The 18,155-nt window shown below is 33.1% G+C and overlaps 3 protein-coding genes across 3 annotated transcripts; 2 read left to right on the plus strand and 1 right to left on the minus strand.

The window, feature by feature from the left end:
* Positions 1 to 549: 549 nt before the first annotated feature.
* Positions 550 to 4,841, plus strand: LOC108769443 (serine/arginine-rich splicing factor 7). Its single transcript, XM_018520454.1, has 4 exons — positions 550 to 755; positions 1,075 to 1,454; positions 4,137 to 4,380; positions 4,459 to 4,841. The coding sequence occupies exons 1-3, from the start codon at positions 747 to 749 to the stop codon at positions 4,375 to 4,377; spliced, it is 630 nt and encodes a 209-aa protein (XP_018375956.1). The 5' UTR covers positions 550 to 746; the 3' UTR covers positions 4,378 to 4,380; positions 4,459 to 4,841.
* A 651-nt stretch (positions 4,842 to 5,492) lies between these two features.
* On the plus strand, positions 5,493 to 8,980 carry LOC108769441 (ankyrin-3). Its single transcript, XM_018520449.1, has 3 exons — positions 5,493 to 6,830; positions 7,403 to 7,743; positions 8,107 to 8,980. Exons 1-3 carry the CDS (start codon positions 6,031 to 6,033, stop codon positions 8,667 to 8,669), a joined length of 1,704 nt encoding a protein of 567 aa, XP_018375951.1. The 5' UTR covers positions 5,493 to 6,030; the 3' UTR covers positions 8,670 to 8,980.
* A 6,243-nt stretch (positions 8,981 to 15,223) lies between these two features.
* Positions 15,224 to 17,966, minus strand: LOC108769397 (fibroblast growth factor receptor substrate 2). The gene is made up of 5 exons (XM_018520360.1): positions 17,716 to 17,966; positions 17,117 to 17,436; positions 16,645 to 17,030; positions 15,837 to 16,572; positions 15,224 to 15,566 (listed from the first exon to the last, which is right to left on the minus strand). Exons 2-5 carry the CDS (start codon positions 17,423 to 17,425, stop codon positions 15,501 to 15,503), a joined length of 1,497 nt encoding a protein of 498 aa, XP_018375862.1. The 5' UTR covers positions 17,426 to 17,436; positions 17,716 to 17,966; the 3' UTR covers positions 15,224 to 15,500.
* Between the last annotated feature and the right edge of the window lie 189 nt (positions 17,967 to 18,155).

An 18,155-nucleotide genomic window follows, 5' to 3' on the forward strand; every position in this document is an offset into this window, starting at 1 on the left:
CTAGTACTAATAAATGGCTGCCAAGTCACGCAATTGGTCAGAAGAGTACTAAACATGGCCGACATGCTATGAAACTGCCTTTAAACTATGTCAAACAAAGATAAGACGTGTAGGATAATGTGAGATAGAATGTATAGGATAAAATGAAATAGAAATATGTCACTAGTACTAATAAATGGCTGCCAAGTCACGCAATTGGTCAGATTGCAACAGCGAATCAGAATGCATAACACCGGTTGCGCCTCTCTGATAAATCTAGGACTCTAAACCAGCCTAGTAACTGTAATGAAATAGAAAGAGATAGAATTATTTCTATCTCTTTCTATTTCATTACAGTTACTAGGCTGGTTAAGTAAACCGACAATGGTGAAAGTAGCCCTCAAAATAAGCTTGGCAACCCTGCTTCCAATGTATGTACAGTATATGCACAACAGTATGCGGAATGTGCACTGTGATACAAACTGTATAAAATCTCTTGTTAGCGATTGGTCAAATAAATTAACGGCTTGTAGTATACACTTGGCATTGGTGGACACTGGTGGACATTATCGTAAATATCGTTGAGGTGGAAGCGCTATTGAAAAATTGGTCTTATACGAAGGGGTTTCTAATCAATTTACAATTTGTTTCTCTGGAGAATCGATAACGCGTAGGAAGCTACTGCTGTCAATCGTATATTTTCCAGAAAATGTGCCATAGGTCTTTGTAGACGTCTTCATTCACGAAAACTCTACAAGGCTAACAACATGAGCAAGGTACAAAAATGAATCCGTTTTTCAGTCATTGTACAATATTTTTCGGAAGTAATAAAACATCTTTTTTTTTATGTAATATTTGTTTAATACAACATTATTTTATTATGAGTGGGATTGTTAATTGGTTAAATATTATTTTGGAAAGAGTTAATTTATAGAAATATGAAATTTATAAATTTTTTTTTAAATTAAACTTTTTTTAGAATTATAGAGATGTGAGAAAAATATTTGATAAATTTATTTATCTTATTTATATATTGATACTTTTGTGAGAGAAAGAATTTGCTTACTTTATATATTTTTTATATATGTTTATTAGATTTCGCGTTATCCTTCGGATGGCAAGGTTTATGTGGGAGATTTAGGGAGTAGTGCTAGTAAACAACAATTGGAGGATGCATTTTCCTACTATGGACCCTTGCGTAATGTCTGGGTTGCCAGAAATCCTCCTGGATTTGCTTTTGTCGAATTTGAAGATCCTAGAGATGCGGAGGATGCTGTAAGAGGACTGGATGGTCGTATTCTATGTGGAAGACGTGTTCGCGTGGAATTGTCAAATGGAAAGAAATTAAGAGACAGGGGCTTTTCTAGAAGAGGCATTGGGAGACCTTTTCATCCAGAAGATAAATGTTATGAATGTGGTGAAAAGGGTCATTATGCAAGAGATTGTCATCGTCATAGAAGTTCTCGTAGAAGAAGGTAAGTTTTAAAAAATTTCCTTTTTTTTAACGGGTACAGTAATTATTTTGATATGTAAAAAACTGCTTAAAACTTGAACATATGTATATATATATATACATACACACATACATAATACATATATATATATATATATACTGTGTGTTTCATTTTAATCGCTCCACTAAAATATCTCTTAGTACTGAAAGATATGTGACTTTGAAGGAGACACAAGATGGTATTATGGGTTTGACCTTAGAGGTGTTATCATCAAGGTCAGAGCAAGGTCACTTTGAATTTTTTTAATGGAACCCTCCATTTTTCATAGCATGTTCTCATAGCTTACCTCGAGAGCTTTTCGAAACATTATAATAAAATATTTTTTAAGAAGTACTTTTCTAGTAATAAGGCTTGAAAGTTACAGTACTGCTAGCTTTTTATTTTATATAAAAATAAATTTTTAGTGCATAAATGAAAATAAGAGCAACCTCCAGTGGTCTTGATATTAATAAATGTCTATCTAAGTCATGATCCTAAACAACATTTAAAAGGTTTTAGCAGTCGGTCAGACCTTAGGGTAATGCTAATGCAGGCGGTACTGTAGCTTTCAAGCCCTATAACTTGAAAAGTACTTAATGAAAAAATATTTTATTATAGTGTTTTGAAAATCTCTCGAGGTAAGCTAGGAGAATATACAATGAAAAATGAAGAGTTCCATTAAAAAAATTCAAAGTGATCTTGCTCTGATCTTGACAATGACACCCAAGGTCAAATCAAACCCATGATACCATTTTGTGTCCCCCTCAAAGGCACATAACTTTTTTCTAAAACTTTTTTAATCCCACATCTCCTTCTCGAGATATTCTAATGGAGCAATTAAAATCAAACACACATGTATATGTATATTGTGTTTAAAAAACTACATATTGAATTATATTATGTGTATGCAAGTTTCTGTCTTCTCGCATATATTATGGAAAATTATCTTACAAGATGGAAAAGGATTGTAGCATGTTACAGAAAAATATAGATTTATATTTCTTGTTTTATATGAACTAAGATGAGAGTTCATATTTACAATTGCAAAGATTCTATTTTTGTGTGAATCAGCCATATTTGGATTTAGGCCTTTAATTAGGCATTCTTTGTCTGGTATTTATATAATAATTAGGAAACAAATATTTAATGTATACATTATGTTTTCCATTGAGTTATGTGAAATTTACTTGATCAAATTGACTATCACAATATCAACAATATCATAGTCATTGTGCCAATTTCACTTTTTTTATTTATTGTAAATAAAAAAAAATTAAGATTGTATAAAAAATAAAGATTGTATATAGATTGTATATTCCGTTATTTAAATAACGGTAATTATAAATAACATAGACATAATTGTTTAATAATTAAAAGAAAAAGAAAAGATATTTTTTACAAACATAAAGAAACTAGTTGTAAAGTGGTCAACGTAATATTGCCCGTTATTTATAGGAGTTGCGGCTGAACATACAGCACACGCATGTGAAATGTGTGTTGCTACTCGACATTGTCGCGCGAGATTCGCCTTGGGTTCACGTTTGTGACACACACTGCGCGTCGTAGTTACAGCGTAGAGCACTTCACATCTACTTTGGGTTTCCCTCTGCACACTCTGCGGGCGAGAAAACGCGGCAAACATGGGCCGTGACCGACCGGACACGGGGTGGCTAGTTCTACGCACTGCTACGATACTGATCCGCTGACCACTGACCATCACCCTAAATCGAGAGTTTATGCACGTCTGGCACTCCTGGTGTTCTTCGTTCAGCTATCCATGATTTCTGCCTAGTCGTCGTTTTCGTCGTAGTCATCGTTGTCGTCGTCGTCTTCATCGTCCTAATCATCGTCATCATCGTCGTTGTCGTCGTTGTCGTCATCGTCGTAATACTTATAACGATAACTGAGAGACAAAATTTTCAACGGTCTCGTCTCTAGCCACTCTTCATCCGTTCATCTCGGACCCTCTCGTAATTTCATCTGCATAAAGGGCTCATCCGCTCTCCCTTCTCGGTGCAGCTATCGCGCATGCAATCCACAATTGTCTGCTATAAACACAGCCAGGAAAGATGGTATATAAGTAGAATAGTCAAAAGTATATGTATATTCTACGAGGATTATTATATATGGCTGAGTGAATTTTGAACATAAATGAATTCACGTTACGTTATTGTATATAAGCGCATGACTTGTGAAGGTAGTTGCATTTATTTATGGAAATAGTTGAATATAGTCTTGTTAAATAGAAATTGCTCAGAGATATTAAATATACTTCTATTATGAATATGTAAAGTTTAAAAGTTCATGAGTCTATACATCAGTTTGGATAATTATTACTTGTTATACCTTTTAGAGAGAATTTGATATATATCTAAATGTTACACTTACAAGATTTGTAAAAAAGATGATAAGCTTGTTATCTAATAGATGATTAGAATAAATTAAAAGGTTTATTAGGACTAGGTTTCTTCATTATTATTGATAAAGGATCGCTGTCAATAATTTCAGGGAGATATGTAAAAGCTATATAAAAATACATAAAAATCAATAATCTTTACTTTTAAAAATTATGTTTTATATTAATTATTGTTCTGTAGTAATGGATAGGCAAAATATATGTATGGCTGTTGTTTTAACATTTATTTATTATGGATTTTACTTTAGGTGGTCCCGTTCGCGATCAAAATCCAAATCAAAATCACGATCGCGATCACGGTCGCGATCGCGTTCACGTTCCCGCTCAAGATCTCGCAGTAATCGTTCGCGTTCTCGCTCATCACGACGCAGCCCATCCCATAGCAGGAGCGTTTGTGCCAAGGATAAATATCGCAAGAAGCGGAAGTCCGTTTCCAAAGATCGAAGCAGGTCGAAATCTCGATCGGGTTCCAGATCGCGAAGCAGATAAATGGTAAATACATAGTAAAAAAATATCGCTTATACTCTATCGCCATCGTTGAACGTAATACATTGTAAGTTTTTGTTTCAGTGGATATGGATTTAATTTGATGTTTATCGGATTTCTTTGACTTAATTAGAAAACTACAATCTTTTCAATAGTTCAACTAATTACAGATTAATCTATTATTTAGCATATTGTATAAGCTCACATGTCTTTGTAACATGAATATCATAACTTCATATAAATGAAGGATTATTATTCTATATAGAAAAGAAATACTGTTGCAGTAACATATATTGTTATTTTACCGGCTACGCGGTTTTCTCAAATCCGTCATGTTCATCGCTCGCATTTAAGTTATTGTAAAACGATGTTCAATAAAACGATAGCTTTTTAGACGCATTCGATGCATTTGTATTGGATTGTACCATATATACATTCAATCAATGTTTGTCTTACCAAAATCCCAAATTTCCACACCGAACAAGCACGTGTGTAATATATACAGCGTAAAAGAAGTTCCTTTTCTTCTTCCCGTTTATATAAACATCTGCGTATCCTGATCTCTTTCTTACGACGTCGCCGAGTTTTCCTCTCTCTTGAAATTTTTTTGCATTATCAGTACTCAACGGCAATAAAGCAGCGCGTTAATAGGCGTAGCAAATGGTGTGATCTGATTTGCAGACATTTTCAAGTTGTGCAGAAAAATTGTACTAACAAATAACTGTAAGTAAAGTAACACTGAAATAATTCAATTTTTTAGTAGTTTGAAATATTACATGTCTCTTCTTTATTTCTAGGTTGAGTAAAATTTGTTTTGTCGAATGCTATTAACTTTGTCACTCTTTGTGGAAAGAGAGAAAGTATGTATAGTATTATTTAAAATGTGCTGTGTGAATACTGTTTAAAATTAAAATGAAAGAGAGAAGAGTTTAACACACAAAGTGAATGATTTTTACTTTATTACGTAAGCATTTTCATCGTAATTACTTGATTGCTTATTATTAGACAATTGTCGAATATAAAAAAGTTATATTATTTTTATTAATATACATATGTATATCTAATGTTTTTCTAATTTTGAAAAATGTAACTTTTATGGTTACAAGAGTTCAAATAAATTCCATGATCGTTCATCATCATGATCGCTCTAAATTCCAATGGTTCGGCACCCATGGCTCGTCTGAGGAGGAGGATTATAAGAAGCACGCAGACTAGTGAAGTGGGGTAGACAACCATAGGCAACGAATGAAGACGAAACGCATTGCTACACGACACACAGACAGAATGGCAGTGGAATGGAGAAGTGGAGGGAGCTGAAGATGAGGAGAGAGAAAGAAAAAGGGGAGAAGCCGGTGTAGGCAGCCGGTAAAGGCACGTTTTTAGTAAAGCATCGTAAAACGCCGGCGATTCTTGTTCGTTTCGAGTTCTGCTCGATCGTTCGGTGTAATACACCAAGTTTCGTTGACCTCTCGTTGCGCTTCTTTTTATTATATAGCGCGGGTTTTATTGTACAATATTACCGACGTAATTCGACTAAATAGCGAAAACGAAATTTCTCGCAGTACACAGACCAATTACACGCGTATCGTTCCGCGTTGAGAGCGTTGAGCCAATTGCGTGAACAAATAATCAGGGCCAATTAAGTGTACGGGCGCAATGACTTCCGCGTACGAAACGACGACAGAACGCGAGGAGCAGAAGGCCACAAGTCCGCAAGATACTGCGCGAGTATTTTTCAACCCGGACGCTGCCTCTGATATGGAGGAGACGTCGTCGTCATCTCGAGCCAGTCTCGCAACAGGTGACTCGTCTTTCGAAGAATCCACACTTTTTTCTTCCGTAGAAGTCAGCGTTCTGTCTGCAGGTGAATCATTCGATGGGGATCTGGGAATGTTTGAGAAAGAAAAAGAAAATAAGGACGAAGGAAACATCAGCATCTCTGTAAATTTGGTAAATATTTCACAAATGAATACATCTAAAAACGGGGAATTGTCTTTCGAAGATAATGAAAGGCATAAGGAAAAAAAATCGGTTTTATTGGCGGATTATATCGCATCGGAAAGCACATCCACGTGCAATGCAAGAAGGGAGCAGGACAAGGACCAGAAAAATCGAAACATACTGCAGATCCAAGTGCAGGAACAACGTGACAGTAGTGTTCACCCCGGGGAGAAATTCCGAAATTCCGCGATGGAAGACGCGGTGCGAGTTTGTTGCGAGAATGTAGCGGAAATTTGTCTGAACACGGATGAGAAACAAGATGAATTTGAAAGGGAAATTATCAGCCGGCAGGACAGTGACTCATTTTATGATGCAGTACGATCGGGAAACGCCAAGCGCGTCTCGATGTTGATCGCCAACGGTTGCGTGCAAAATCTGGACGAACCGGATTGGAACGTGTCGGGCGATCCACCCTTATTGATGGCTGCAACGAATCATTGCCTTCCTGTGCTGAGGTAGATCTTTTAGAATCCTAGAACGCAAACATTTAGATATAAGATCGCATTGCTTTACGTAAGCTTTACTTTCTCCTTCCTGCAAATTATATCAATTTAGAGCTTTCTGGCAATCGGTTATCCACCAGTTATCGTAACATTGAAAATATTTAATTTTTTAAATAGTAAATTCATTGATCTTTAAGGCATTATGTTATTCGTTATATATTAGAAATTTATATCGAAAACATATAAGATTTTTAAGAATAATTATAGACACTTATTACTTTAGATTTATCGATAAATTATTAATGGAAAATATTTTCGTAATATGTTAAACAAAACATTATAATTTAACGCGCAACATCGAACAATCTCTGCATAGCTATAAAAATTCTCTTTGATAAATTGACGTAAAAGTTAAAAATAACTTATGATATGCAGCACAGCTATTTTTATTTTCGTGACACGTATCGTATTCATGTTGTAATGTATATACGTGTTGTATATTCGTAATATTAATAATCCTTAAAAATTTAATGATAAAAAATATGCGTTATAAAAACTTATATTTTTTTGTCGCCGGATTACAGTGCGCTACTAGCGAACGGGTGCGATCCAGCTGTGCGTTCACCGCGGGGTGAGACGGCACTTCACAGAGTAATCCTGAACGGCGGACCGGGTAACGTGTTGAAATTCGTGGAGGACCTCTTGAAATACGACTGTCCGCCAGGCGTCAAAGAGGCCGGCAGTGGATCGACTGCGTTGCACGTGCTGTCTCGTCAACTGGCTCACACATCGCTAAAATCCCTTCGTCATAATTTCGATGTGGCTCTGAAGACGCTAGAATTATTGGCGAAAGCAGGACCCGTTAACGCTAAGGATCATCAAGGTCGAAGTGCCTTGCACATTTTAGCATCATCAACTATCTTTGGTACGACCATAATGATCCTAAATATCCCTTGATTAAGACCGAATTAATTTATTATTCATTTATTTCTTTGGGGGGAGGGGGAGGAAATCTTTTAATTTTAAAAAACCTTTAACTTTTTTATTTACTTACAATTAAAAGTTAGGTGTTTGATATTTTTGTCAACGAAAAACTTTAAGATTATGCCATTTTATATTCAACAACCACATCTTTTTAATTCTGTGTACTTTTATACAATTTTTTTTCCATATATACAAACAATGACGTGCGTGACTTTTTTCGAATAACAGATGATTATTCTCACTCATTTCACAATCGCCAAACGAAAAGAGTACGCGAAAGCTTTAATGGCACATTATCTTACAGATAACAATGACAATACCGATATCGAATCGTTGATTGGTACACTTCTAGCCGCCGGCGCGGATACTGCGTTGAAGAATGATCGCGGAGAGACCGCTTTGCACGAGAGTTTGGAGTGCGGTGCGTTAAACACAGCGACATTATTGATACAGCACACGCCAACAGGCATCACGTCGCGATACGGTGAAACCCCGTTGCATATAGCGTCGCGAAAAAACCATGTTGATATGGTTACAAAGCTACTTGAGCACGGTGAAGACCCTGGCACGCAGGACGCCGGCGGGAATACTCCATTGCACCTCGCATCAGCAAGAGGATTTCATCAGACGGTATCATTGTTGGTCACCTCACCCTTAGCGCAATTGGAGAAGGTCAACATTGACGGTTTGACGGCGTTGCAAGTTGCTGCCGAGAGTGGATTCGCTAACGCCGTCAGAATACTGTTGAAGGCTGGTGCCGATCCCAGCCAAACCATGCATTATTGTGCGACCATTCTGCGCCGTCATCCCGACATCTCGCTCTTAATCGACCACGAATTGACCAGACGTCGACAACTTGCCGCCTGATCCATTGATTTCCTACTGACATCCGGCAATTTGTTTAAGATGGCTAAATATTACTACGGACAAAGTGCAATTATCACACTTGTTGGCCTTGTTGCTCAATATTACAATACAAATTTGCAGAAATTATACAGGGTATCTATTTTAAAAGATCCACTCAAATATGTCAGAAACACTACGTTAAATTGAAAAATGTTTCAGACAAAAATTTTTTTACTTCAAGAGGGACATAAGATGGTACGATTGGTTTTAATCTTGGGTGATGTCAAGGTCAAGGCAAGGTCACTTTGAATTTTTTAAATGGGATCCCCAATTTTTTATTACATATTCTTATAGCTTATCTCGAAAGCTTTTCAGAACGCTGTAATAAATTATTTTTTCATTAAGTACTTTTCGAGCTATAAGACTTGAAAGTTACAGTACAGTCGACATTAACTTAAGATGGAATCACACAATGCTCGATTTCTTGAATGATAAGCATGCATGCTGGGCTGCGTTCAGAAATTTTCATCTGGGTGCACCCAGATGCAGAGTTGGTTTGATACACATTCTGGAAGTTTGGTACGTATGATACGTATAAATGTGTATCATGCATAGAATCAAACTTATATACCTTTAACATAATCCTAACCTCTAATTTATTACTCTTAATGACTACAAAACAATATTTTTAGGTTTTTGAAGTTTTGAAATATATTGCTGATTGATAATAACTCAAAAAACTTTCCAGTTTAAAAAAATGTAGTTTGCAAATAAAAAACGGAAAGAAAATAATATTGAAAACGTAAGTGCAGTACATACATGAATTTGGTATACAATAATATTAGTAATTCATTGTAATTTTTGCTCTTATCGCGTGGATTTAATTTGAAAGTGCATCTAATCTGATTACGCCACAATTTTCTAATTAATTTTCATAATTACATATTGTTGTATTTTAAATTGTTGACATCGCAGTAAAATGTAAATTTGTTTTGCCAGTCCAAACATCTAAGTAAGATTATCGGATTAAAAAATGAGGTTATGTGACGTATAATACATAAATGTATGAATAGTGAAGTAGTATCATACTTCAGTATCATACATAGAATATCTATGTATGGTACACAGGGTATGATATGTTTCCAACCCTGCCCAGATGTTCTTTTATTTTTGTTTCAACATTCGTGAACAACAAGGATAAAATAATATCTGGGTGCATCCGGACGACAATTTTGAACACAGCTAAAATTTTTTAAATGTTCAGGATCATGATCTGAATAACATTTGTCAAGATCAAGACTATTGGAGGTTATACCTCTTGTTTTCATTTTTATGTAAAAATGAATTCTCAGTGCAAAAATGAAAATAAAAATAAGAACAATCTCCAATGGCTTCCGAGATATTTGAGTGAATCCTTTAAACTGGGACACTATGTATGTGCAATATATCATAATATACAATCGTTGCCATAAATCTCATTGTGACTCAAAGTGCACTTAAATGAAAAGCGAAAAATTAAATTCTAAAGTAAATATTGAATGTAGCCGCCTTATGTCATAGTGCAAACATTCGCTCTTCTTTTGCATCGATTGACGCACCTACCAAAAGATTCCAGGCGTATTTTGAATAATTTTGTATTGAGCCTTTATGTGATTTCTGAGATGTTGAGCATTTTGAATAGGGGTAGTGTATACCAAAGAGTTTAATTTTTTGCTTTTTATTTTATTGTAATTGATCAAATAAAATGACTTTGTTATTTGCAGTTACGAATTTTAATTTATTTTTTTTTCTCGAAAATGGCTTATTCTATTGAAAATGTTAAAAATAACTTTTTTCTGTGGATTTATCCCATTTATTATAAAAAATTTTCAAACTAAAAAAAAATTAATGACGTATCAGTTTTTTTTCGTAATAAAAGGGGGTCTTGTTTATTCTTTGGCCCTGATATATTGAATAAAAACAATAATATATAGTCCTCTAAAAGATAATTCATGTCCATTAAACATATACCAAGTTACATCAAAATGACTCGAACGATTTTTGATATTTTTGGAAAAAACGAAATTTTTACAACTTTGATATTTCAAAAATAACAGCCTTATATCTTTAAAATTAAGCCATTTCGGACAAATCGTCATATGAAGTTTTAGTCTTAAATTTGTGTTACAAATTACCCCTTAAAATCTTTTAGCGTATTTAGTATCCACCCTGTATATACATAAACATAACTACATATATTTTACAAATAAACGTTAATGCCGTTATTGTGATTATCGTTTTGTTTTCATTACTGTTGTCATCGTGCGTAATCTTGCCATCATTATTAGTATATTAATAAGGTTTAATTATATTTAATTGTTATCGACATTATTTGAACAGGATTTAATAAATGAAACAATACGATTTTTATAACATAGTGTATATTTTATAAATCCACATAATATCTGATGTGAAGCGAAATGAGTAAAACGGGAGCATGTTTGTATGTACAGCTAAGTATAAATGGATTTAAAAATATTTTTTTCAAAGTATATATCACATGACATCTGAAAGGCTGTGTTAGAATTATGAAATAAATATTATACAATGATCGTATAATGTACATAATATAATTCACTATATTTTGTGCTGTTTTAAACATCAAGAAGACACTGTATAAAAATAAATGTCTTCCCTATTTCATATATAGGCTTCTTTTATTATACACACTAGAATAAAATAGAAACAAACGTACAAATTATAGATTCCTTTCGATAATTTCATTATGAATCTATTACAAAACATGTCTCACAACCGTGAATTTTAACAGACGTAATTGATGTAGATTTCGTTTTAGATTATAACAGTTGTATGTACACAAAAATTTATGGAAACATTTGCTAACATGGATCGAGGCCGATCGCATAAAATGTTGATTTGATTAATAATAACATTTAAGAGATTACGTTAAATGCATTTCATATAACAAATAGTTATATTTATTATGGATTTGTCATATTTAAAAGCAATTAAGAAATGATAGGCATATGTGAAATCACTGTTACACGAGCGCTGAGACACGTTTTCAACTTTTGATGGCCTACTGATAAGAAGCTCTTATATTATTACTTGTAGTTAAGGTACATACGTATGTGGTATGGCATATATAATACATATGTCTATACATGCATTCAAACTTACGTACACACACGTATTAATAGAAATTCAATTCGATGTATGTAGTTATAATACAGGCTGCTATATTGCATATTGAAGATTGACGTGATGACACTATCGCTGTTGTCGGTCGTATTCATTTTAAGAATATGTACTTGTATATAGCACAAAAAAGCCTAAACTATATCTTTAAGCTCTGAACATCGTTATAAAACAAATTTATGCGTTTTTTTGTCACATTCTACTTGCATTTGTAAAACGGACAATATGTTCTACAGAAATGCTCGATTAAACACGTTCATTTCTTTCGATAACACACACACACGCGCGCGCGCACTCTCTTTCATTACAGTCTTTAATTACATTGTTTCTAAATTTAAAAAAATGTTAATCTTATCAAATTACCTCTCTCCCAATTATAATGAAATAATTCTGGCACGAGAAAAAGTTATGGATTATATTATAAAAACCGTGTGTGTGGCTATAGAGATATTATAACAAAAAGCTCGATTATACATTTTGCCCCTAATCTAATTAAAATATCTTTAACGGTTAATCTTAAAAATATATATTCTTTGGATAAATATATATTCTTAAATATACGCATACGCATTCACAGTATTTAATTTAACATATTAAACGCTGGCAATTCTGTTAAAATTATAGGCCAATGACAATATTGCAATACATATTTATAAAACATAAGCTAAAGATACGCGAGCACGAATAAAATTAATATATTTATCAATTCAGAAAACAAGATTTCTTTTAGCAAAATTTTTGCTCATTCGATTTTGGGTGTATGTAATAATACATAGAATATAAAAGTTTTTATCTATGCCAAGCATTGCACATGGTTATTCAGTGTATATTTTTTACATTGGTTTTTTTTTAACTGTAAAACGGGTAGAATCTTCCATATAATATGCATACATAACATTAAGCAATATATCAGAGCTGAGCATCATATTATATAATTTTTGTTCAATTCGCTATTTAAATAATATCTAATTTACTTGATCGTTTAAATGATTGTTTATCTAGATAAGGTTACTTAAATAATGTCATTCTTTTTCATACGAATAATAATAATTTCTATAAATAATATGAATATTATATATTCGTTACAAATAAATTGAAAATAGTCCTTTATTATTCCTTCTTATTAGAATAAGAAAGATTTTTGCCCATTTCTCTAATATTTTCTAATAAAAGCCTGTAGGCCTGAATTCTTTTCGCTATTTAAAAAATGAAAAGTGAAATAATTATATATTATTTTAGTATATATAATAATATATATCGGAGATTCGAGAAATAAATCAATTTTTTCATACTATAACCAAGGTTACTGTTAACAATGCCTTGAGATTTCTTTATTTAAGAAAAATTTATCTATTTTTTCATATAAAAAATATTATTAAATATTAGTGTGTCAGGAAGGTTTCATATTAACTTATTCACTACCAATTTCTAACATCTCTTTTTGTGATTATACAATATTTCTTTAGGACGCAGAAAGTATTCTTATTCATAAATTTATCGCGGAAAAATGATACAGATTATTATCTGAAATAGCTTTATTATTTGTTGCATTAAAAGATATTTAAAACTATACAATGAAAGAAGTCATTCTCTTTACATCTGTTTATGAATTGTTCAAATCTATTAAATATTATTATATTATCAATTAATTCAGTTTTTCGAAAATGTTCATGCGTATTTCTTAAAAGTATTAATATTGAAAATTTTTATAATCAAGAATAATATTAATAAAATAAATAATAAATAAGACATTCAGACTAATGCCATCAAATTATTTAAATTATATCGTAACGGTTATCACATAAATTTTAATTATTTGGTATATTTTCTTTTTATAATCGACTTATTAACTATTTGTAACATAAGGACTGCAACTTCAAAATGTGTAACATCCGGTTTACCTTGCTAAGTATTTATATATGGCAGTGAATACGTTAATATCATAGATAATGAATATTTTCCAACATTTTTATTTTAATATATGTCTTTAATCTAAATATCATTTAAAAATCTTTAAATATACTGCTTTTATTCTACGATTATCAATACTAAATCTGTTATTAAAATTGCCATTTTTAAATGTTTGAATTGAATTATATTTTTTTTTTCCAATATCAAGATTTTCTGTTTTTCTTTTCGATAGAAGGCGCTTTCCTATCAAATGATTTTCAAATAATCGAAAACTATAATAATAAAAAATTATGTTGTCAGAAATATATACATGTTAATAGCCATTTTTTCATGCAAACAGAAAATAGCAAAAGGAAAACAGGCATATATTTACACATAAAATTAATTATATAATAATAAGTCTGTGTATAACATTTGGCATTTTCGGTTATCTTACAATTAATAATCTGTTATTCTTATCTTAAACAATCCTTTAGACTAATATTACATTCATCCGTTTTTTATCGTATGACAAGCTTTTCGAGCCTGTCGATTGGCCACAGAACAAAGAAGTTCTCGGATCTTTTTGTCTTACAGCCAACTAACATGCTTGAAAAATTTATCATACGACAAATGTAATATCAGCCTTATATTTAAGGAACTCCTACAAAAAAAAAATACAAGTCGCGATTTAAAATGTAACATCTCTAAAGAAATATATGATACAAATATTCCAGCCGTTTTATAAAAAAAATCGGCTTTTATCTAACACAACTTGTTATTTATATGGCTTTACAATCTATGCCAAATTACAATCTATGTCATTATCACAAATAGCAGGTCAAATTGAGTTTTTGTTAACGAAAATTGAAATGTAAGTTACATAGAAAACAATGTAATTTAATATATTTGCAATATTTTTTCTACATATCTGTCAACATATTTTGCATACCAATGCAGTTATATTTATGCATGTGTGTGTCAGGAAATATTTAATAATTGATAAATAAATTTATCTAATTACTTAATTCAATTATATCTACGTTTTTCTTAGATTGCTAATAACATAAATATGTGATATATTTGGTATAAATTCAATTTTTTAATAACGACTATAAACATCATACAATTTAACAACATGCATGAACTTATCCGTAAAAAGATTTGTAATTGTTTACATCTTGGATGTATTGTAATTTTATTACTGGCTTAAGAATTATTATAAGAAAAAGTTATCTTCAATTTGAATTAATAATATACTTAACGTATATATCGACAAAATTTAGTAAATAAATAATATTATATGTATGAACACACACGCTTTCTCTCTCACACATACACAAAATGAATAGAAATATATATATATATGTGTGTATATGATCTTTGGAGCTGGATAAATTCAGCTGTTTTAACACTTTAATATTATTATTATTATTATTATTATTATCAGCATTAATTATTCATGTCACATATATCAAACTAAATGAATATGCCATCCACAATCTTATTTTAAGTGATTACTATCAGCGATAACTTATATCATACTTTTATACATTATATCATACTTTGTATTTGTGTGATCACTCTTGAGCCACATTAATTTCTATGATATATATTTACAGAAAAAGATTAGGGCACTTTATAGCTTCCAATTCCTCCATGTTACTTTGTAAAATGCTAAATGTAAAAAATCTGTCTGCATGAAGTACTAAGAACTTACCTATATATATATATATATATGTTTCTCATATAAAAACATTTTTTTTATGCTGTCTTATTCTGACTTGGAAAAAAGACTATGTATGAATACTGTTGCTCTGATAAAATGCACTGAAAATTTGTACAAATTCATATACCAGAATATCTCATGGTATCAACTACTATGTAGTTTCCAATGTACTAAGAAATCTTGAATGTTTAACGCGTAATCAAACGACTTGTGAATGAGTTCCAGAAGCTTATGACAAAACTAAATCGATCATTCCCAACTTTTTTTTGTCTTTTTTTTACAGCAAAGAACACGATAGACAGTCGTTACACGAACGTCATTATATGATATAATCTATATAAAATATGTTACTCGTTTATTTATTCACTTACTGAATTGTGCCTGCACGGAGTTACCAGGTCGTTTATCGTTGAATTATGACGAGTTTTTCTGCAGCCTTCGTTATCATTTACAAGATTGGGATTAACAGAGTGCGAAAGCGCAGCTGTTTTGTTGAAGTCTATTGTGGCATAGCCTTTTTGCGCCTTGTTTGGAGATTCAGGGGGAGAGGGAGCAATGTTTATCACAATGTCAGATGCGCCGGCGGATGCGTCTTTCTTATCTTCCAGATCTAAAACTGCATAATTTACTTCCCTGATCGGGCATCCCGTCGGCGTAGAGGGTGCCAAGGGTGACCTCTCAGCTACTGAAGTGCCAGAGAATCTCTTCCTCAGACTCTCGATTTCGCTTGCCTCTAGATTAGCATAGCAATGCCTGGAGCCTTCTTCCATGTCAGATTGTAAGACGGGCAATGGAGGTGGACGCACTCTAATGGCAATGTTCTCTGTGTGATCTTGTTCAGGATTTATATTCATATATGAATGTCCAAATCCATCTATATCGTTACTCTCTTCTTTGAGCCGATTTGCCTCGCAAGTACTGTGCGTTGGCGAAATTGGGTTGGATTCGCTACAGATGTCTATGTTCATGTAGGGTACCGTAGTCGGTAATGGTGACGTTGCGTCATAACTGGATATTTCTGTGTTACACTGAATGGGTAATAATTCCGTTTCCACAGGTCCACTGATGGATATCGCATTATTGACCGTAGAAGCGTTTTGTGGTGATCTGTAACAATACCAAGAAACTCGTGTCATATCCTATGTATTTTACATCATTGATTAAATAAATCAATGCTACCTTTGTACTGCCCTTCCAAGGCTTTTATTATTGTTGCGCTCCATCTCAATGGGAAGAGACGACAAAACTTCCTCATTGACATAAAGAGAGGACGGATGAGGTTGAGAAATCGGTGGTGGTGGTGGCAGCATAGGGGGTGATGATGGTGATCCCAAAGTTCCTTGGGGCGATATTGGGCCACTACTGCTTCCAACACTGTTTAATCTTCTAATACCATTCTGTTGGCTATGAGGAACTCTAGAATTTATACGATTGTGACTTCTAGATGATATTGGATCCAAATAATTAGGTTCCACACTTTGTACTGCCACACTTGCTACTGACGCAGAATGCGATGGGATTGGAAGGTCTCTGGACAGTGTATCATCTCCACTGTTATTGCGTACCTGTTAATAAGAAAGTGTTTTCTTTAAATATTGTCTCATCATATATTTAAATATTAATATTAGGAATAGTATATACTGATATAAACCTGAATTTTTGTCTGTACAAGATTAAACAGTTCTTCAGCTCTCCGACACTTAAAGGCGTATATACCAGGACCTGTGGAGCAGCGTCTGCCTGACTCAAAACTGAAGAGTCCTTCCAGGTCATATCCATACCGTCGTAAACAACGCAACGGCCATTTATGCTGTTTGCCACGTTGATACAATATAATGTCTACTTCGGTTACTTCCAAACGTCCAGGGGAAACAAAATTACCATCATCGTCTACGTTCATTACTTGAAAAATGTTGGGATGCAGATCGTTAATGTCTGCTCTGCTATTGACACAACCCATCCTTTATTTATCTAAACAAAAACATAATATACAATTCGCAAAATTTATAAATCAATTATCACTATATACATTTACACTAAGGAGCACATTATATATAAAAAGGAAATAGACATTCTTGCAATCCTTATCTTTATATCTTATAATACCTAGTCCTGATTATTTAAGATACACACAGCAGGTAAATAAAGAGTAAAACTACTTATGGCATAAAACGTAAAAAATGAAAAGCAATTTAATACGTTTTATTAATGAGCTATTGTGTTATGTGTGATTAAAGATCAGATACACACCAAATACGACATAGCCAGAACGACACAAAGCCGTCTTCTGATCGTCGCTTATCCCGTGGTCACTGACAGCATATTCTTGCACATTGGCGCAGCACGGCTATGCCACTTCTGGCTACTTCTGGCCACTTCAACATAATATGCGCGATTCAAGTGAGATTGTACAAGATGTACGACAGGACTGACAAGGATAGCGCCAAATTCATCATTGATGTGACAAACCAAACGTAGGCACGTTTCAATTACAAATTACAAATATTTGATAAGCTTTAAGGAGTGGGAGAGTGGGGGGGGAGGGAGGGGAGGAAGAGAACTTTCAGAGGGGAGATTGTCAGGGCGAGATACGTGAGAATGATTAATACGCCCTCAGATTAAATTCTATGAAAGTTTACCGAAACATTCCGGGAAAGTTCCTATGATAACTCGTTGACAGTTGATACTGG

The sequence above is a fragment of the Trachymyrmex cornetzi genome, unplaced genomic scaffold, assembly GCF_001594075.2.
Source record: "Trachymyrmex cornetzi isolate Tcor2-1 unplaced genomic scaffold, Tcor1.1 scaffold90, whole genome shotgun sequence".
Lineage (NCBI taxonomy): Eukaryota > Metazoa > Arthropoda > Insecta > Hymenoptera > Formicidae > Trachymyrmex > Trachymyrmex cornetzi.

Excerpts from the sequence above, each read along its gene's own strand:
- LOC108769443 (XM_018520454.1), top strand. Across the intron at positions 1,455-4,136 it reads AGAAGTTCTCGTAGAAGAAG|GTGGTCCCGTTCGCGATCAA; the intron begins GTAAGTTTTAAA and ends ATTTTACTTTAG.
- LOC108769441 (XM_018520449.1), top strand. The coding sequence starts at position 6,031 with ATGACTTCCGCGTACGAAACGACGACAGAACGCGAGGAGCAGAAGGCC. Across the intron at positions 6,831-7,402 it reads CATTGCCTTCCTGTGCTGAG|TGCGCTACTAGCGAACGGGT; the intron begins GTAGATCTTTTA and ends GCCGGATTACAG. Across the intron at positions 7,744-8,106 it reads AGCATCATCAACTATCTTTG|ATAACAATGACAATACCGAT; the intron begins GTACGACCATAA and ends ATTATCTTACAG.
- LOC108769397 (XM_018520360.1), bottom strand. The coding sequence starts at position 17,425 with ATGGGTTGTGTCAATAGCAGAGCAGACATTAACGATCTGCATCCCAAC. Across the intron at positions 16,573-16,644 it reads CTTGGAAGGGCAGTACAAAG|ATCACCACAAAACGCTTCTA; the intron begins GTAGCATTGATT and ends GTATTGTTACAG. Across the intron at positions 15,567-15,836 it reads CTCCGTGCAGGCACAATTCA|TGCATTTTATCAGAGCAACA; the intron begins GTAAGTGAATAA and ends ACAAATTTTCAG.